Source organism: Eufriesea mexicana, unplaced genomic scaffold, assembly GCF_001483705.2.
Source record: "Eufriesea mexicana isolate 0111107269 unplaced genomic scaffold, ASM148370v2 scaffold4744748552, whole genome shotgun sequence".
In the NCBI taxonomy this organism is placed as follows: domain Eukaryota; kingdom Metazoa; phylum Arthropoda; class Insecta; order Hymenoptera; family Apidae; genus Eufriesea; species Eufriesea mexicana.
In genome coordinates this window covers 77,525-99,575 of record NW_016907932.1, presented here as the reverse complement: position 1 = coordinate 99,575, position 22,051 = coordinate 77,525, and the positions used below count along the sequence as shown (strand labels likewise).

The window sequence follows — 22,051 nt, the reverse complement described above, 5'->3', positions numbered from 1 at the left end:
AGCGTCGTGGGTTTTCTAATTAGCTCGTCGATTTAATTGACTCTCGGTCTCGTCGACAGGCCTGGTCGAACGCTGCAGCTATCTTCCCTGTCTCGTTTGGCGCTTGCACTTCCGGTCTGCGATGATTGAACCGCGAAGCGACTAGACCGCCTCATTCGCGGTAATTACGGTCAAACGATTACGATTATTTTAACCATCTCGAGAGGGAACGAGAGGTTAGAGTATATACTGCTTAGAGTACCGTGTATGTTGATCGAAGAGTCGAGGAACAGCGCGTGTCGAGCACTTCCGGTAGATAAGCAGCCATCGCGAAGTAGATGGAACGGCGCGCGAGGGTGGCGGTTTAATTGAATCTTTTCTTCGAGGGTTCGCGCTTCTTCGTTAACCCTTTCGTTGCTTGAACAATGGGATCGAGACACGGGCACCGCCTATTTGCCAGACAATGGGAGGTCTCGTTCGATGATACTTCTTGGTTCGCATAACTCGTACGTGACGCGTGTATCGCGTTACGAGTTCTGATCGGGGAATAAAAATTAATTTTGATTTTGGATCTAACATAGGTGTCGGAAGAGTGGGAAAGTAATAATGTAACGAGTGTTACGCGTTATTGTTGTTAAGAATTATTACGAAACGTTACGACTCGCGTGTTCTCCGCGGCGTTTAAAAGCTGTAAGATCCGCACGATTTACTTTACAAAGGAAATTAATTGTGGCGGAATAAATCTGGGAGTCATAAAACGAACAGGATTATTCGGTTCTCGGTTCTTAATGAACAGCGCGGGGCTAATTGTTATCGCCGGCCAGGTGAATTATTCATGGCCAGGTGTTTCGAAATATTTCCAACGCGAGCTAAATTATATGTCTCGCCTCCTCCGTTCGTGTAATTTTCCTTCCGATTTAAATTAAACTCTCATCGAATTACTCGCCGCGATTAATTACACACTTGCCTGCCCTACCACTGACTCCAAGAATTCTCCAGTGACGTAATCGAGACATTTTTTACCCTTCACCTACACCCAGCCAGACTCTCTGGAGATCGATTCTCTTCTGTACCATCTCCCATATAGCACACCCGTGCCACGTCGCGTGGGTTGTTCCTATCTAAAATTCAACGCGAAAATATCAGCCCCTGCGCCCACTACTGGCTTCCTTCCTTTGTCTAACCAGGAATTCGCATTTTGCGGAATAAAAGAGTCCAACAGCTGTGTACGCCATAGCAATATCCCTCGCAGAAGCTGTGTAAATTTGAATCTTTCTAAAATTAAAATTTCTCGGTCTTCTTTAGCCGAGGAAAGAAATTTCTGGATTATTTTCCAAACTTTCGGGCAAAGGTCAACGACGCGAAAATCCGCGGAAAGTTGGTAAATACGTGGACGGTTTCGACGAGTGAACTCATTGTGCTGGGTGAAAACACGGGGCGTAGGCGTTCGTTCGTCACAACACCATTACGATTCAGCAGTTTCGAGTTTCCAGATAGCATTCATCTTCCGCGAATGCATTTCGACGCGTGCGGCGGTCTGCGTGCAGACGCGGGCTTCGATGCATAGGCGCCGTCGCAGAGGCGATTGGACGCCAGGCGTCGAGTCAGTGTATCGCGCGACGTCGTTCGTACGGTTGGGCCACGTGCTTCCGGTTCCGTGCTTCCGTGAGATCCCGTGTGTGATGCGTGTAACAGTGCGTCCGCCGACCTCCATACGTGTTACGTGAATGTCCACGACGTGCGAGCAGGCGATCAAGAGGAAGTAAATACCTAGCTTCTCTGTCCTACGTCAGTCCGTGGTTCGATGAAATCCAATTTCACGTCGGATTTCGCGTCGCTTCCTATTTAAACGTCGAATATTTAGGCGCGGGATTAATTCCGCAATGACGTATCTCGCCGTGGGATTTGCCTTTTTGCGGCATAAATATTCCTGGTCGCCGCTATCAATCGGCCGCTAATGAATTAATAAATCACTGGAATATCCGCGGTCATGAGAGAGAGATCACGGATAAGAGCTCTACGGTGGCCATACGGTACCTCGGCCAATACGTTTCTATTTCGGTTCAGTCACGAGTCATTGTATATACGACTTCCGTACGCGAAACTACGAAGTATCACGAGACCTATTCCCTGGCCAGACCGACGTAAGGTTAATTCGTTTTAATGCACGCTGGATTGAGAAACGCCACGTGAAACGTTCTACTCTGTGTAGCAAGTGTTACACGCGTTTGCTTTGGTACCTATTTTTCTTCTTCGTTTTCAGGTTAGGATTATCTAGCCATCGCGCTGTCGAATTAAACGATGATCGACGTCTTTTAGAAAGCCTAGGAATTCTTGTAATTTTCGCGAAATTCTCATCATGGTCCTTTTCAGCAAGTGTCAGACGTTATTTTGTCTTCCAGAGGCTCTGCCACCTATTTTTCTTCTTTGTTTTGAGGTTAGGATTATCTAGCGATCATGATACCGAATTAAACGATGATCGACGTCTTTTAGAAAGCCAAGGAATTCTTGTAATTTTCGCGAAATTTTCATCATGGTCCTTTTCAGCAAGTGTTAGACGTTATTTTGTCTTCTAGAGGTTTTGACACCTATTTTTCTTTTTCGTTTTGAGGTTAGGATTATCTAGCGATCACGATACCGAATTAAACGAAGATCGAGGTCTTGTAGAAAGCCAAGGAATTCTTGTAATTTTCTCCAACTTCTCATCATGGTCCTTTTTAGCATGTGTCAGACGTTATTTTGTCTTCCAGAGGTTTTGACACCTATTTTTCTTCTTTGTTTTGAGGTTAGGATTATCTAGCGATCACGATACCGAATTAAACGATGATCGACGTCTTTTAGAAAGCCAAGGAATTCTTGTAATTTTCGCGAAATTTTCATCATGGTCCTTTTTAGCAAGTGTTAGACGTTATTTTATCCTCTAAAGATTTTGACACCTATTTTTCTTTTTCGTTTTGAGGTTAGGATTATCTAGCGATCACGATTTCGAATTAAACAAAGATCGAGTCTTGTAAAAAGCCAAACAGTTCTAGGTAATTTTTGCGAACTTCTCCTCATGGTCGTTTGTAGCAAGTGTCATGCTTTACTTTGTCTTCTAGAAATTTGGACACCTATTTTTCTTCTTCGTTTTGAGGTTAGGTCTGTTTAGCCATCACGGTGCTGAATTAAACGAAGATCGAGGTCTTCTGGAAAGTCAAACAGTACTCCCAATTTTTGCGAACTTTCCCTTGTGATCCTTTGTAGCAAGTGTCACACTTTACTTCGTCTTCCAGAACCTATTTTTCTTCTTCTTAAGGTCAGGTCTATCTAGCGATCATACTGTCGAATTAAATGAAGATTGAGAACTTCTAGAAAGCCAAATACTTCTTGATAATTTTCGCGAATTTCTTCTCATAGTCCTTTGTAGCAAGTATTACTCGTTACTTCGTCTTTCAGAGGATTTGGCACCTTTTAGTCTTTTTCATTTTAATTTCTGAGGTCAGGCTTCTCCAGCGACCAAGTAATTAGCGATCATGCTTCCGAATTAAGCAAAGATCGAGGTCTTCTAGAGAGCCAAACACTTTTCGTCATTTCCGCAAACTTCTCGTGGTCCTTTTTAGCAAGTGTCACACCAGAATTCCAGAAACTCTGGCACCTATTTGTCTTCTTCGTTTTATGGTCATGCCTATCTAGCTACCATGCTGCCGAATTAAGCGAATATCGACGTCTCCTAGAAAGCCAAACGCTTTTACAAATTTTCCCTCAAATTTTGGTCTTTTTTAGCAATTATAACGCATTATTTCATTTCCCAGTGGCTCTAGCACCTATTGTCCTCTCCCACTTTAAGCTCTAAGGTTAGGGCCATTCAGCGGCCAGGTCATTAGCGACCACGCAACCAAGTTAAACAAAGATCGTCGTCTTCTAGAAACCCAACCCTGACAATTTTCGCGAAAATTCTGCTCCTTTTTCCCGCACCCCAGTCGTCCAACGATTTACGCGAGACGAACCACGAAATCTGCTTTCGTCCACGGGATCCGCTTACATAATCGCGTGCTTTGCATCCGATCGAACTGGCCGCGACAAGCTGTTCCCGACGCGTATCATCGACCATATTAGGCACCGACTGAGCCGTGAAACGATGGAAAGATCGCGCGAGGGATGCTAACCGACAGATTGCCTTTCCGGTGGCACGATCGTCGCGGTTTGCGTGCGTTTGCCGATACACGCAACACGCGATAACCCCCGACCATACCTCGTGTAATTCTCTCCGCGTACCTATGCAAAATATCCACGAATTTCTCCGCCAGATAAACCGTTGGCCGCGCCGTAGCTCGCCTGTGAAATTAAATTAGCCCGCATCGACCGACGCTTCCGAGGATGACGACGCGCAAGCCTCCGGATGTGTGGCACGAAAATACGATTCGCGTCAGGATTTCGCGAATTTTTCTTCCCCATTGTTCCCCTTCGCGGAATATCGCGGAGAACGGTGCTCTCGAAGAGTAATAAGCGTTATATTCGCAAATAAGTGTCCCAGTGGCGGCGGATTTTAGAATAATTTACGAGTCAGCAGATTGATCGGCAGGAGGACCTCCCGGGCCGAACTTCATCAGGTCCGTTCAATTCCGCGGGGCTATAAAGAGCGACGGTTTGATAAATCGCGGCGAGCTACTTTCGCGCTTTATCGACCACGTCGGGGCCGATTCGCTCGCGAGACAATGGCCGAGGGGTGGCTAGGACTCGTTAGAAAGCAGGGGCGCCGCTGCAGCGCGTTCGAGTGGGCCTCGATCTACCCCAAGAGCAAGGCCATGCTTAAAACCCGTCCTCGGTCCGGTGCTTTGATGAGTATCGAGAAACCTTCCTCGAATTTCCTACAATCCCAAGATACCTCGAATTTTAATAGAAATTACGCGGCGACGGTGAAAGCAGAGCGCTGAAAACTTTCGAGAGGATGATCGAAAAATTCGAGAAAGTATCTCAAGAAACTGATTAATCGAGAGAGTGGTTTCACTTTCGCCGAATGCAAATTCGAATTCTGCCAGTAGTCCCGTGTTCATCGAGTATGAATAACACGGATCGACTCCACGGACGCTGGGTTTAGTATGGAAAAGCCCGTGATCCCCGGTGCACTTAGCGAGCTAGGGACTAGGTAAACAAAAGGATACCGATTGCGGTGGATTGAATGGTGTACGCCATGATGCTGACGAATTACGTTCGCGTTCTTTCTCTGCGAGGAGGAACGATGATGGTTAATCTTGGATCGACAGGTCGTTGGTCTTCTCCCTTCGTCGAGGTTGGTCGTATGAATGTCGAATAATGTCTGTCGCGGGGTTCGAGACACTCGTGGAAGATTAATGGAAAAATCGATGCTGGCACAGAGATCGGTCGGGAGGGTCTATGGGTATATTCGATAGCGAAGCACTCGCGACTCAGGCGAACCAATTATTATTTAATAAGAATTATTTCGGAATTATACGGATAAATCAGGTCGATAGGTAGCAATTATGGCGTACTATGATAAAAGCAGTCCCGCGGATGGGCTTGTTTAATCTCTCTCCCGGACTCGTTGTTCGCGGAATAATGGGAATAACAAGAGGCCAGATTTCGCGTACGACCACTTTGCAAAATTACCAGAGAAGACAACCGGCATTCCGATTTCGTTCTGGCAGAGTTCCTCGCTTCTGTTCTTCGCGACGGTCGTCTCGAAGATTGGGAAACAGCTCGACAATATGCTCGCCATTTTTCTCCTTCCCACGATCCCGTGCTTCCCACGCGATCGACCCTGCTATCGCCTTTCTCGAACTTGACGAACAGCTTCTGCCATTCCGACCAACCTAACGACGACATTGTCTCTCCTCGCCCTCGCGGAATTCCGCGAAGCCGTGCAGCTCCTCCCACGACCATCGCACCCTGAAAACTTGCCAAATTAAACTTTCCTCAAGGATACCGCCGAGACGCTTCCCACCTAACGCGATACGTCATCCGTGTTACGCCGGCTTTCTAGAAAAAGCAATTTTTTCAGCGTTACTAGAGATCGCCCGATTTGGCTCGCTTTCGTTCTTTCGAAAGTGATTAACCTATTTGCATCGAGCGTTTCGATGCTCTAGAATGTTCCCGCAGTCTCGAGATACGCTGTGATGCGCTGAAAGCCATACTCAGGGGAATCCTTATTAATCCTTATTCCACCTGAGGTCTGGTGAAAATGGGAAAATCTCTCGCGTTTTTCGTGCAATGCTTCGTAATCGCAGTGTATTTGTTAACTCTTTGACTGCCATGTCGAAATCACATGTTCCGTTTAGAACGCCATCACAGTATTTTTATTATTCGAAGCATATTAGCGTTCTGGCCACCAATGATGGCGTCACAGGAGAAACCGTGGTCGGTCATAAATGACCAACGTGACAGTCAAAGTGTTAACTCTTTCGCTGTGATTTAATTATGGAGAATTTTCGACAGTAAACTTATATCACGATCGGATCAAGAAGAGTTGTGGATAACTTGGAAAACTTGGAATTTTTTTATCTTAACCCTTTGGCAGACTTTAATACCGAGAACGGCGAACTTATGGGTAGGAATCCATTTTTGTGAAAACATGAGCGCCCTCCGTGTCAGAAATCCGAACTGCGTCCAGCGTCTACAGGCGCCCTCCGTGTCAGAAAGTCAAACTACGTCGAGCGCCTATAGGCACGCATAGTAGCCAAGGGGATAATAACTCGTTATTATAACTTCACTTAGTTAACCATTTAGAAAAATTAGGTCCTTGCGGACAGACTAAACGATTTTGAGTCATCAGTACCGTGGGGTCTATAGTCATTCAAAACTGTCAGCGCTAATTTTTGCTTAAACCCTCTTTTCGTTCATAGCGACACTAGCAATAAGTCCACATAAAACAGTCCACCATTTAACTTGGGACGTGCAGTCCTAGGGGTGCATATATACATTTATCGGCCATAGCAACGCGTTTATTCGTGGGACACATTTATGAGTCCCTCGGCTCCATCAGTTGTTTTCACCGAACGCGTATGTGACGCTCGTCCGCAAAGGGTTAACGATAACTCGACGCGATTTCTAGGCGAAACGCAAGCATGTTCCGCGTCGCGACGCGGTCCTTGGCCGGATGAACGAGTCTGTCACGGTCCCCCTGAGGCGGTAGCCGTCGCGAGTCGGAGGAATCCGCGTTGCGTGAAAAAGGAGGAAAAAGTTGTCACTGGCCGGCTATCTTCTTGGGTAAACGCGCACCGGTACCGCGAACCTTGGGGTCAAAGGTGAGCTGCTTGAATACCTCCATTATCGGCCGGGTAATGGCTTCTTTACTCGAAGAAAACGCGGCTTTGAGGGATCAGCAGGTCGCGCATACGCTTTTGTGGATCGCCGTGGTAGACGCGCAATGGCCGCGACAGCGTCGGAAGGCCGATGGCCCATGTCCATGTTGTAAATACTCCCTGGAAACCGGGCTACCTAAGTTACTCCGTGGCACGTGAGCCAGAGGTGCAGAGCTAATTATTTCAACGGTGTTTCTACGAGTATCTGGTTTCGGTGCTGGATACGCGGACTTACGAGGCTTGAGCTGCTCTAGGCTTCCGGGTGTAAATCGTGTCGGTAGATAAGCCCCGGCCACCAACTCTCGTATATCGCTGTTTCCTCAGCGTTCTGACGAAATGTCGCGGAGAATGGAATACTTCGCTGCGGGTTCTTACACCGTGCTATGGGTCTTCGAGATTTTCTCAGGGAGGAAATTGTAGTGTACCATTTGTAACGCGAATTTGATTTTTCCTTCGAAGGTTAGTGAAATATTGTAAAATATTCTGGATAAAAACAAATGTTGGGAATATTTTTTGCGTAATTATCGTGAAAGTGTGTAGGTCTTTTTATTCATTTAGTTCCTGAATTTAAAATACTTTGTTTTAATTCTAACTCGTTTCGTGTTAATCCTGTCGAGAGCTTTTACACTTTTCGTGTTTGCCCTTTCTCTTTACATTCATGGGTGCGTGTTACTGAAAATTTCTGTCTTGTTTTTAGTTTTTTCTTAATTGTAGTTCGTTTTGAATTAATCCTGTTAAGGGTTTTTACATTTTTCGTGTTAGGCTTTGGTCGTGTCTCTTTTAATTTATGGGTGCTTGTTACTGAAAATTTCTGTTTTCTTTTTTCCCCCCATTTAGATCCGAAATTTAAAATAGTCTTTTTTAAAATTGTAACTTGTTTCGAGCTAATCCTGTTGAGGGTTGTTACACCTTTCGCGTTAAATTTGTCGTTTCTCTTTAAATTTATGGGTGCTTGACATGGAAATTTGTGTTTCTTTCTCATTTAGATCCGAAATTTCCAACAATTTCCTTTTAATTATAACTTGTTTCCAGTTAATCCTGTTGAGGGTTTTGAGACATTTCGTATTATATATTTGTCCTTTCTCTTTAAATTTATGGGTATTTGTTACTAAAAATTTGTGTTCTTTTTTCATTTAGATCCGAAATTTTTAATATTTTTCCCTTAATTACAACTTGTTTCGAGTTAATCCTGTTGAGAGTTTATACACCTTTCGTGTTAGATATTAGTCGTTTCTGTCTTAATTTATAGGTGCCAATTATTACCTAAATGTCTCGTATTCAAGACTGTAAATTGGAGCGTGATTAGTGAGTCATTGCATAAATTGTATAAGGTCTGTAATCCTTCTGGTTTTAGGAAGTCTTTCGAAACACTCTGACACGGGTACAGTTAGGGTTGTTTTTCCAGTCTGATCCAGACCAGCACCATCAAATGTAATTTTGTATTTCCTGTTCAACAGAATTAAGGTTTAACGTCCCCTCCGTGTCCTCGGATCATACTAATCTGTATTTAAAATTTTCCCTACTTTTCACTGGACCGGACCAGTTCGTACTCCTATTCCGTAATTACTTGCAGCGACATAATACTGGATCTCGCGAGAGAAATACGAGAGCAAAGCCTCTCCGTTTACTCGTCGAATCCTGTTCGCGAGGAACACTCGGAGGATCGTTAATCGCCGGAACGCGGACGTCGCAGCTGGGAAAAAGCGGGATCTCGACGTTTCCGTCGACACGTTCGCGAAAATTGTTAATCGATCTGTTAGCCGACGAGAGAGACGCGGATATCGATTGCCGGCGAGAGTTATCGGATAAATTAGCCGGTCGTTTGAACCGTGCATACGTAATAGTGTCACGGTGGCCAGTCTGGGCGTCTGAAAGCCGGACGAGCGAACACGGCGAGAAGCTGAGGAACGGCGATAGTAAAGGATCGGCATTAAGCGTCAGCCAGCGTCGAAAAGATGGAGCTTTCAAAGCCGTCACAGAGATTTTCAAACTTCCCCCTTTGTGCCTCTGCTGCCTTTTTTCAACCTCCGCTCGAGAATACGAATTCAACAGCGTGTCTCTCTTTCTCCCACTACTCTTCCTTCGTTTCTGTTTTCTTTCCGGTTTTCCTTCCTGTTTCTTCTCGGCCAAATGGGCATTCGAAGAGTCGAGCTCCGTACGAAGTCTTGCAGAGTACAAGGGAGCATCGGACTTGGCTGTTTTCCCGAGTTCGCGGTAGTCCTTGCCGCCATTTTTGATGTTGCTGGACTCGAGTAGGGAAGTAAGGAAGTAAGATAGGTCTCTGTTAAAATTTGTCGAGCGAAATTACAGTGTTTATTATGACAGTGGGAGGAAATAATCGTATATAGTTGTATAGTAACAGATATATCTCGATTCGAAATTTTCGAGTCTTGGCTGAGGGAAAATAGAATAGAAAATTCTTGCCAATTTCGAAGATAGTTCGAATGTTAGTCTAGGATGACTAGGGGTTGGTTTATCGAAACTTCGAATACTCGTTGAATTTCGGGAGATCGAAATATTGCAAATTTTGCTTGATTCGAAATTTTCGGGACCTAGCAAAGAAAAATTAGAATAGAAAATTTTTGCCAATTTCGACGAGACTTCGAATGTTAGCATTTAGCCCTTTGTACTCAGTCGTCGTTTAATCAGATTCGGGAGATCGATATTAATTAATATATCGAATTTAAAATTACCCAACGATGCGTGGAATATCGAAGTAATAATAAGTAAATAAGTAAAAATAATTCCTACGTCTTAATTTGTATACGCTTTCTTATTTATCGTTTTAAAAATATCCTGGATTTTATGGCAGGAAGTCTTCGAATTTTTATTTTTCTGTAACGAAAAGATCTCCGAGTGCAAAGGGTTAATATAATAAGGGTGAAATATATACACTTATGCAGATACAAAAAGCTTTGTGCTCTTCGGATTTGGAACTAAATATTTCCTGAAAACAGCAGGTCCTTTGAAATCCAAGAATCCTGCACACGACTCCTCGATACCTGTATAGTACCGTCCATAGTAGGTCCTTGAAGGCTAAAAATCGCTACTGGTCTTCAACATCTAACAGGCCTGACGCCATCATTGCTATGATTTATTGCATTAGTCTCTTCTTCGATATTTTCACTGAACTTTTCCTCAAAATAGCAGGTCCTTTGAAATCCAAAAACCCCGTATACTACCCCTTGATGCCTATATAGTTACCGTCCATAGTAGGTCCTTAAAGGCCAAAAATCGCTAGTAGTCTGCAACAGTCTCTTCTTAGATATTTTTACTGAATTTTTTCCAAAAACAGCAGGTCCTTTGAAATCCAAAAACCCCACATAAGATTCCTCGATAGCTATATAGTTACCGTCTATAGTAGATCCTTGAAGTCCAAAAATCGCTAGTGGTCTGCAACGCTTAGCAAGTCTGACGCCATAATTACTCTGATTTATTGCAACAGCCTCTCCTCCGATATTTTCATCGATGGGTCAGTTTTCTTCGTTTGCGTGCCCCGGTGTTCGGTAATTAGACTCGTTCCCCGCAGGATGTCGTCCGTTGCTCATTGTTCGTTTGCATACAATGACTTGTTAGTGACAGCTGAATACCGATCGATAGTTTGTTTGATAAATACCGCCACCCCTTAACCAGTATCTAATTATAGTCGTTTAGAGGCACTTGTTACGAGAATAACGGTGAGCTCGTATCGGTCCGTTATAGGATGGTAAACGTGGTGGAACAATTTGCGGACGATTCGCAATTTCCGCCAGGTAAACGCACCTCCCCATCGATTTCGTATCAATTAGCCATTTTAATAAGTGCATGTCCCACAGTCTACGATTATTCTTTCCTCTTCTGATAGCGAAAAAAGATAAGAAAATTAAATTTCATTTCAAAATTCCCTTCCATCTATCCATCTATAATCGAGGACTTTCATTTAAAGCCTAAATTCTCAATTTCCATTCGATATCTATCCTCAATATAACCGAGATATTAAATTTAATTTATAGCTCGTTGATTGAAATTTATTTTAATTATAAATGACCATAAATAATCAAGCTTCCGTTCATGATTTGGGTCAGGTTCCAATTATGCGACGTAGGAATAAAAATTGAACGTTCATCCGACGAGAGTTTTCCCAGGGCTGTGAAAATTTCGTTCGGTTTGAAAAGCCCGTGTCCAATCGTGGACACGGGCCGTTTCCGGATCGAAATACAAGGATCGCCGTGCAATTAAAACGGAATTGGAGCCGAATTGTTTGGCCGGGCAACGAAAGCCCGGTAAACGAGTCACGGAGCGGAAACGTGCTGCGAAATTTAGTCTCGATTATGCTGCACGAGGCATCGATAATCAGCGGCTGCAACCGCCATCACCTTTTACGTCCTGTTTCGTAATTTCACAATGCGCTTCTAACGCCTCTTTACCGCTTTCCAGCGCCATTTTACGACCCTCCTTGCCCGAAAGCGAGAACCACCGACGATTACCCTGTTACCCCCCATTAACCGGTTTAATCGCAAATCTATGTCACGATCTTGTCGTGATCTATTGCCCACCTCGGCGAAGTTCCTCGCGTTTCAACTTCCGAACATCGACTTGTAAATTTTCCTCCATTATCCCGCTCGATTTTGTATTTCGAATTTCTCGAGTAAACTTCGAATCGGGTTAATGAGAATTCGCCATGACTTTAAATGTGCTCGACTGTTCTCCATACACGTACGGGTATCTTAACATGGTACTCGCCGGTATTATTTATCTTTTAATTAAGTCTTCGCCGCCATTGCTTGCCGACCGGAAGACTGTTAATTGGCTTTGAATATCGGGGCTTATTAATCGAGTTAACTGTATAAAGCAGGCTTTTAATTCGCTATCAGGTCTTGCGAAAAATTAGAGGATTATTTTTCATCTTAAAACGTGTTAGTTTTATCGTATGCATTTTGGGATAATAATTTCCGACGTACCTAATGCATAGAAAAAAGTATTACAGGATAGGTGGTGCGTTAATTGCATTCGCGCACCAATTAGTTTATTTCGACCAAGAAGGTGAATAATTTATGGGATCAGTTATACGTATTTTTATTTGCACAGAGAAAAACTCGATCTTGAATTACCCTTGTATTATTCCTCTTCACTGACCTCGGTTTAGAATTCTCTTCGAGAGGCTGGAGGTCCGAGGGGTTGTACCTCTGTCTGGAGCAAACAGGTGAAAAGGCTGGACAAAGCGGGTCCGCGAAAATAAATAAAAATACCCGACCGTTGTCCGTTTTCATTTCGAGGGCTATTGATTCCTCGAGCATCGATTCGCGAGCATTCCCGGATTTCTTCGCGCAACTCTGCTGGATCGCGAGATTGAAGCATCTGTGAAGTATCACGGACGCGATCGACCCGATGAAAGACCTACTTCCTTCGCCTCGATTGCCCATTTGAAACGTTTACCCCGTGAAACCGCCGTTTTCTTACTGTTTCCTGATCCGGGGGGAAATTAAGTTCAATCCCCCCGCGAAAATTAATCGAAAATTAACCCTTTGGCTACGGCAGACTTTGAAACGCACCGGTCGTACCACACGGGTAGGAATTAATTTACAATGTCCGCCGAGAAAGGCAAAATTTTGGGTAGAAATGCGCCCTCCGTGTCACAGAAGCAAAATTTCTGAGCACGTATATGCATCCACAGTAGCCAAGGTGTTAATTCTACCCTATCCGCGAGAAATTAACCCTTTTGCGACGGCGCACCTGTATTATGCCACTTTTCGTGATGGCACGACTGAACACCATACTTTGCCACCATTTTAGTTGCCTAATGCCTGTACTAGCTTTATTTTGAGTTCGTTATTGAAATAAAATAATAATATAGTTATGATTTGGGGCTGTAACCAATAAATGACTGCTGCATATATACGGCGTCATCGGTGATGCACCAAGTGACTGTATATATATGACATCCTTTGCGAAAGGGTTAATCTCCATAGTGGCCCGGAACGTCCTGGCATTAGAAACTTGCTCGGAACGCCAGGAAAAGCGTTAAATGCAGAATTCACCCCCTCCGTACTCCGCCCCTGGAGCGTTAATCGGGCGAGTGCATCTGCAGGGCCCTGTATCCTCCGAGAGGCACGTCTGCGAACTTCGTTACACCGAGTAATTTCCTTATCTCGTCGCTTGCACTTTCAACGAGCGTAACGAATGGCAAACACCGGCTGGTCGGCCGGTTGGAAATTCGCAGCTTCGAAGAAATTACATTCCACTCGGGATAGAAGGGGGCGGCTGATGGGGTGGGTGTCACGAGAGCGAGGGTCCCGGCCGAGGATTCAGAAATTGCTCGATCAGTTTTCGCCCTCCTTTTCCGGTCCCAGGCACTCCATGTACCGACGAAACTTCTCGCTGGCCTGTTCGGGCCAATTAACGCCCCTGGCAAATTGTCCGAAATCGAATTTTCGTCCTCTCATTCGGTCCTCGCTCTGGAGGCCCCGAGAGGAACCAAGACCAAGACTCGACGCTTCCTGCGTTGATATGTTAATCCGGGGGTCGGTAGGAGTTTATCGCAGATATGCTTCTCGCGATTTCGTGCAACCGGATGAGAGAGTCCTGGATGATGGAGGTTTATTATATACCTAGATCGTGGATGGTGAGGTATAGTCGAGTCTGTCTTTGACCGCTTCTGGCGATTATGTGCCACCTTCTCGTTAGAGGCACTTAGGCACCTTGACGTGCAAGAGTTTATGGGACAGGGAAGCTTTTAACCCTTTATGGACTGAGTGGATTTGGGTAAACCTTTGATAGTGTTATTTTTCACTTTCACTTCCGAGTTATGAAGAAAGTACCAAACACCTTAGCCCGAATTAATGTAACGAATTGAACAAAATTTATTTCTTATCCTAAGAGATGGCAGGACATGTCAGAACAGTTGTTGGATTGCGTTCAGAAAAATTGTCTAAACTCTAACAGCTTTGAAGTCCATGGACGTCATACAACGTCTGCAGGAGTGAAAGGGTTAATAAAAGACACGATGCTTATAGTTGCGCTTTTATTGAGGGACGTCGTGTCGATTGCGGACAATAAATCCTTAATATCTAATAAATATAAAATCGAGATGAGGTAAATACGAATAGTTGAACTAGCATGATCGTTTGATTTGCAAAATCGAGATTGGGATCTAAGCCAGTTGGTACACGATAGGCTGTGCATTGTCAGGGTTTTCGAAGCAGATCCTGAACGAGGAAGATGGCGCCGTCGGGTTTCTCAGGACGTAATTACCTACGTAATTAGCGGGATCCAATCGGGGTTCGACGACGTATTGAGCGTTCTGAAGGTAACTCGTTCCTGGGACATTTGGCAGTTGATAGACCTGCACGACCTGCTGTGCACCACTGGGCTGAGCCGTTGCTAAATTATTCGATGACCCGTCGGTGTGGTCCGCGTTGTCCAGATTCGTGTTGGTGTTACTTTCTCTCGCAGGATACACGTCGTTCGACATTCTCCCGTGATGCAAATGGTGCACTACCTTTACTTTGTACTTACCTCCCCACTTCGTGCCCACCATCTCTTCATAGTCGCCTGTTCCGGCGGGTTTGGGTACCTGTGCACGGAGCAATCGCGTGTCCATTATTCACTGTCAGCTAACGTTGGAATCCATTTTTCCTCTAGGTTAACCGTTTGAGTGCCAAGCGGCGCGATCGCGCTTCTTCTATTTTGTGTCCAAAAGTGCCAGCGCTCTAAGCTGCGAAGCTGACAATCAGCGCGCTCGGTTGTTGAACGCGGAATATGAGAAGCGCTATCGCGCCGCTCGGCATTTTTGGACACGGAATATGACAAGCGCTATCGCGCCTCTTGGCAAATATCGATTGGGAAACAATAATGACCCGTGGCACTCAAACGGTTAAACCACTTCCACCCTGTTCATGTCGTATATTAGTCAGAGAGGATACTTACGTTCGAGGTTTGGGATTCACCGTGATCCTTCGAGTTTTCCAATGACGATTGAGTGGAGACAGAGATCAGTTTAGGATCCTGTTGCTCCTGCTGGTGCATCAGCATTGGGCGCTGAAGATCCTCTATTTGCACTTGTCGTCGAGTTTCTTGAGAATTGGGAGCTGCTTGCTGGCTAGCAGTCTTCGCATTGGGATCCAAGGTTGGGTTCATTTCCAGGGATCGGTATTGTTGGTACACGGGATGCATGTTGGATGGGTTCAGGTTTAACAGGGACACGCTTTGACGAGTGCTGACGCGTTTTTCTGTTGGAGCAGTTGCTTGTGAGAAGATATTAGCAATTTAGATAGGAAGAACGTGTACAAGATGATAGCTTACCATCTTGGTCTTGCAAATCAACGATCGGCAGGTTGTTACCTAGGGTCGACTTCTTGGCCACATCATCTTCATCGCGTTTAAACCTCTGTGCTGCAGTATCGAGTTCCTCGCTGTTAGATCTTCTATGTCGACTATGTACTACCTGGGAAAAGCGGTTCATCGATATCGGCGACAGAGTCTAATTTGCTCCGATCAAAATGATAATGAACTTGCGACACCCACCGTGGGAACGTAGGGATAATACTGAGGCGGGATTATCATAGGTATCCCTGCGAATCCGTAGCCACTCATTTCGGGATGGACTTGCCTCGTCATCAAAGGCATCGCAGGATCTTTATACATCTGTTGAGCATTCACTGCTTCCCCGTACACTGGATGAAGTTCCAAATGGTAACCTGGGTCCTTGTAATCCTGGTGTTGATGCTCTTGATCTTGCGATCCCGGAAGTGCCTCGGGAGGTTGCGTTGCTGGCTGTTGGTGCTTGGCTAAATGCGATGGAGACGCAGAATGCGGTTGCCCGTAGCCAGGTTGCACTATGATGTCGGCTGTCGCGTGTTCAGCTATGAGAATACCCGTTAAAAGCTGGAATAAAATATCGTTTAGCGTAAATATCGCAACTTGGTATAGTGAAGATCAGTGTTATCGTGATACCAGGTGTCGTTTATCGAAATCTTACCACCATGAATAGCGCCATTGTTGCTCCTCGTCGTTGATCGCTCACAAGTCTGATGGGAACTGAGTTGCGCGGACTGTGAGGGCACCTAAATTAATGCACAAACGTGCTGATGCCACACATTTCGTGCTTCACGCACTTTTGTCAAGCCAGCGTTACGAACTTGGGAAATTTAGCAAATTCGTAGAAGGCTTTTATAGGTCATAGGCTTTTGCGAAATTCTCGCCTTGAATCATACCTAACTCGACACTGCGTTACTATCTCTGATGAATAATACCGCTCGCGAGACATGGCTCTCTTGGCCAGGGATATCGGTGCTCGTTTCACCGTATATCGTCTGAGACGAGAAGGATTCATAATTCACGCCCCGTGATCAAGATGTGCCTCGAAGGGAACTTTCGGCGCCATATGGGGCAGTCGATAACGATTTTCCTTTTACCCATACCCTTCCCCAGCGCCGTTCGCGCTCCGATTCTTGAGAAGTTGGATGGAAAGAGATTTCCAGGGGAATATAAAGTAGCAGATTTTGCAGGGAGCCTCGAAATACCGAGTTTCTCCCTTCTCCTTTAACTTTCCGTATCTTTGAGCGATACTCCAAGCGAAATGAAACGTCATCGTCATATGGTGGCTCCGTATTAACGGACTGTAATGCAAATCCGTGTCGTCGTTGCCATCTATTAACAGTTTCCCGGCTTTCACCTTATACTTCATTCCAACAGCCACTCGCGCCATTTTGTTGCTTGACCCGCGGATCCATGTATCGGGGCACTGCGAGTAGGCGAGCGGAAGCGAATGATCTATTAGGCATTCACGTTAGCGAAGAGTAGTTTAGTAGGAGAATAGGCAGATCAACGTCCGAATCTATCCACCCAGTTTACGCGACAATCAGGGCGTATCAGCAGGGCCGGTGGCCTGGAAGTGCAACGAACTTGTAAAAGCAAGGATTTCGCACATTCCTTACGAGCACAGCATTATTCAGTTTCGCAATACCACGTATCGTTCGAACAGCAATTCCGGTGAATCAGATCGTGATGCGTTGAACCTTGGTATTATCGGCCATAGCTGAATTACGACCGGGCAGGATAATTTCGATATCGACCTACCTTCGTTCTCGGTTCTCCTCCCCTCTCTGCCTCTATGTAGGTCCCGCTTTAGTAGCAAATTTCTACGCGGTTCTCTAAAAGTGTGCAAGTCTAACCGATAAGCCGATGGAAATCGCGTAGTATAGTATCGTAGTTGATCCATTCGGCCGGTTGTCGGATGAAATTTCTTATAACTCGTCACGTTCGATAGAGAAGTGTTGTCGAGGCTGTAATTCTTTGCTCTGGAAACTGTTCAGGTTGCGTATTCGGTACGTGATGCCGGCGGCGCACCTGACGCTGCGCGAGGAGGATGTGGTACGACTAACCTTGGAGTTCCTCCACAGCCGCGACCTTCACATCACGCAGCTCTCGTTGGAACGGGAGACAGGCGTAATAAACGGTCAGTACAGCGACGATGTCCTGTTCCTTCGTCAGCTGATCCTCGACGGACAATGGGACGACGTGCTGGAGTTCATTCAGCCGTTGGAGGCGCTGCCGGATTTCGATATGAGAAAGTTCACCTACTCGATCCTCAGGCACAAGTACGTGGAGCTGCTGTGCATCAAGTCAGAGGCGAACTTGATCGCCGCCGGGACGAACGGAAGCGTCGACAACGCGGTCGAGGAGGTGGTGAAGGTTCTGAGCGACCTTGAGAAGGTCGCGCCATCCAAAGAGGAGTACAGCAGCTTGTGCCTGTTGCTGACGCTTCCGCGACTCACGGACCACCTGCAGTATAAGGACTGGAATCCTAGCAATGCCAGAGTTCAGTGCTTCCGCGAGGTACATCCGTTGGTGGAGAAGTTTCTGCCTGGTGACAGAAAGAGCACCGACCCTGCTCATCCGGTCACCTCGGCGAAGAACGATCGGCTCATACAGCTGATAATCAAGGGCATTTTGTACGAGTCTTGCGTCAATTACTGCCAGGCCAAAGCCACCGGCTCGGAGGAGAGCGAGCAGGTATTATAGTCTTTGTTTTCCTACGATTTTCAACTTGATAGTATGAATGAATAGTATCGAAATCCTCGCTACGAGATTTTGAATATCTGAATTATCTATTCCACTTTCGATATCGTAATGGCGATTATTGTATGAACTTTTATTACAGGTGGAAATGAATTTTTCCAGACTGTTAGACGGCTCCGTCGGTTTCAGTGATTCCGACTTGAGCCTGCTCTCTTGGCTGCAAAGCATACCGCCGCAAACGTTCGCCGTACCTTTCGCGCAACGAACGCTGAACGTGGACGTGGAGCGACTCGAGAGACCGTCGTTGGAGACCTCCTGGACGGAACACATGTTGATCACCCCCATAAAGCCGAAGACCTTCCCGCATAGCGCGATGCCGTTCACCAGGCCGCGATCCGCCGCTGACATGATGTCTCGCAGTTTAGTGCCGGCTTTAGAAGCTGGACTCGGACCAAGGAGTCCTGGACCTAAAAATATACCGATACCATCTGCGGCGCAAATGGCTCTGTCCACCGGTGATATAAACCTGATGTCAAGATCGTCTTTCGCGAGCTTTCATCTAACCGGTTTTAAGAATAACAAATTAATGAACACTAGCGTGGACAGACTCTTTGAGAACGAGGGTGACGTCTTTCTTAGCTCGAGCTACGCCGAGTTCCAACAGCTGCCTTCCATACAAGAAACAACGCCCAATACCCAGCCGAAAGCACCACCGAGAACGAGAGCACAGTCGAAAAGTCCCGAGGGTAGGTACCTTTGCTTGCGTCTTCATTTTAACGTCTCCTTTCACCGTTTTCATACGTCTCGTTGCAGGTATGAAAGCAGACCCTTCTGCAGCCTCCACGCCAGAGCGTAGAGTCGCTGGCAGAGAATCACCTGCCCCGTCGACAGCCAGAAGTTCCAGAAGAGACTCCTTGGCGGAAAAGCCAACAGGAGTCGCGGCGAAGATCACGGAACCCACCCCGATTCCTGTTCGAGCTTCTCTAGGCGGAGAACATCTCGAGCAGAGTTACAACGGTGACCTGTTCAAAGAATACCAAAAGCAAAAGCAAAGGCTGCAGGAGAAGTTTCAGCAGAGAGAAAGGGAATGGGACGATTTGGTCAGGCAATTGTCTGCTCCGTTACCTCCTCAGGTGGTCGATAACAGACTTCAGGGAGACGGGTAAGCGAATGTTTCATTATTCCTAGCCGTTAGAATGGAACACTGATAAATCGTCGGCACTGTAACACGATGCTTTTTTCGCGAAGAACCAAATCGGTAAATGATCGAGGAACACCGAGACAAAAGCGTATTGTTCGCCTGCGTTTCGGTGTGGTGCTATTCAGTGGGCGGAATGCCTTTGTCGCGCTTATTATGGTACTGAAGCGCGGGCCGAGAATAACTCGTTCGGTCTAGACACCAACGTGTGGCGCCGATCGAAATAACAATTCTCCACTGGAAACGTTCAAAAGAAAGCTGGATATTTTGACGGCTCGACAATGACCTCTGCTTTTTCTTTTTTTTTTATGCCGACGATTATCAGCACGGTGCAATCACGGAAAAGTGGTACGATCCTCCGAATTAATGTTGGCTCGTTTCCCAACGAGTCACTCGCGCCGCGTAATCCAGACAAATACTGTTGTTTTCCGTGTGGTGGCTCGCAGCTCTGCGGAGCACAGTCAATCAAACCGAGTGGTTCGCTACATTCTCTAACAGATGGCAGCAAAGGAATGCCTTTGTCGCGCTTATTATGGTACTGAAGCGCGGGCCGAGAATAACTCGTTCGGTCTAGACACCAACGTGTGGCGCCGATCGAAATAGCAATTCTCCACAGGAAACGTTCAAAAGAAAGCTGGATATTTTGACGGCTCGACAATGACCTCTGCTTTTTCTTTTTTTTTCGTCAACCAAACCGCGTTTCTTTGTCCGAGTTAACAGGCCTGTGTCAGTATAACATACATCCTTTAGAAACCGCGCATTGTTCCAATTGTTCCTGGAAATATTTAATTCCACAATTTTTCGTTTTCTCTTTTTATACATCGAAAATTATTTTCAGTCTACCTAAACGAAACTCGGCAGAGGCGATTCTACCGAGAGTTACCGACTGTAGCAATTCCGTTTTCCCACGACCGTGCACACCGACAGTTCCACCGTGGACAAATCAGTAGCGGCGGGAAGTCATCCCTCGTGAGTGTCACGCACATTCCTTTTCGTGGACGAATAAACGGTCCTGGTATCCTCGTAAATGTCGCGTAACGAGCTAAAATTACCACCGCCGCGAAATGTCAAGTGCAATGTATCTTTTCTGCAACGGCATATCGGTCTCATCCGGTGATAACGTTTCCTCCATTTTCCATTTCGATTAGAACTGCGCATTTACCGAATTATACTCGTGGAAACGCCATTGCGTAACTCGTTGTACGTTCTGCGCATTTTCTGATCGCCTATCCGAAAGCGAAAGAAACGGGATAGAAGTAGCTGCCTGTTTTACCGACCGATCTTGTATGCACATCTCGAGCCTGGGTAGGGGCAATTTCTTATCTTTTATCTCGCGTTCTACGATAGTTTACTTGGCTTGGTAACCCAAATAACTTTTGGATGACGTGAGATAGAGTCGGTTCGCGGTATCGGTGCGTCAAAGAAACGAAAGTGGAAACGAAACACGGTTCATTGGCACCGACTGCTGACATTGTTCCGACTCCGGATGCCGGATGTATGAGAATAGTACGTGCACGTTGTCCCGGGGAAATCGTGACCATACAGTGTCGTCATTGGTTGGTCCCCATCGACGGTTCTCGCTTCATGCTTTCGTGCTGCATATTTATGGTCTCATTGTCTCATTCATGTATACCGGTTCCTCATAAAACGCAGATGAATGTGCAAATTTCTGGTATGCGGCGTGCCGTCTAGACGTACTTTATTTTTTCTCTCTCGGATAATTTAAATATCCATCCCGGGCGGAGTTGGAGTTTGGTTCGCAAACATTCGCGAATTCCGCGGATATCTCGGAATAGACAATTACGTTTCTTCGTTTTAATCGTAATCCGATGACACGGTGCTCGAAAGCACGCGACAAAGTGGAATTTGAGGTGCACGAGCGCGGAATTTGCCCGAGGAAAATTAATCGCGTTTGCAGATGAAGCGAAATACCAGACACCGGTGGTGGTGCCTGCGAGGCGTCCTCTGTGCGCGAAATGCTAATTACCGTGAACCACTGGCGAACAAACTTTAACCGATTCCATCAGCGACAATGTAGTGGTCGTAACGTGACAAACTTGCGGTAGTCAGCTTCAACTTCTTATACGCGCGCAAATGGCGTCGGATTACAGAGTACTGCGCAGCCATTCGAGCTGTAAACGGTCATCTACATCTGCATATGCAACCTCGCGTTATTATTTAAATAAAAATCACCGGGGAGAAATTAACGCTTATTTTATATGCCGTTCAGTTCCCGCCATAGTTGACCGTCATGTGGGCCCTACCGGGTCGCACGGACCCTGAACTGAAAGTCTAACCCTGGTCCCTAGGGGTGTTAGGTATACTCGTGGCGTTTAACACTAGAACTACCGATCTTTAATGGGTACCTAGCTATAAACGTGCACAGATTATAGTAATTTCAGCGATACGATAAAAAGGAAAATTCTGGGTCCAGTCATTTTCACTGGGTTAGTAGTTCTAGTGTTAACGCGTTAAAAGGAATTTCGAAGAATCTCGTTCTCCGAATCTTCGTACCCCGTTTCTTTGTTTGCTCCTGTTTGTTAAACAATGGCGGAGATAATTGCGAAATTCGATGTCG

The 22,051-nt window shown here is 45.9% G+C and overlaps 1 protein-coding gene across 4 annotated transcripts in view; it reads left to right on the top strand.

Annotated features, from left to right (window-relative positions):
• The window catches only part of LOC108546014 (WD repeat-containing protein 47), an 83,457-nt gene that overhangs the window by 9,215 nt on the left and 52,191 nt on the right, over positions 1 to 22,051 (top strand). For all 4 annotated transcript variants that reach the window (XM_017897949.1, XM_017897940.1, XM_017897932.1 and 1 more), the window contains exons 2-4: positions 17,570 to 18,269; positions 18,418 to 19,021; positions 19,089 to 19,437. In XM_017897949.1, coding sequence (XP_017753438.1) covers positions 17,589 to 18,269; positions 18,418 to 19,021; positions 19,089 to 19,437 — 1,634 coding nt within the window. In that variant the 5' untranslated portion in view covers positions 17,570 to 17,588. The remainder of the gene's footprint in view (positions 1 to 17,569; positions 18,270 to 18,417; positions 19,022 to 19,088; positions 19,438 to 22,051) is intronic.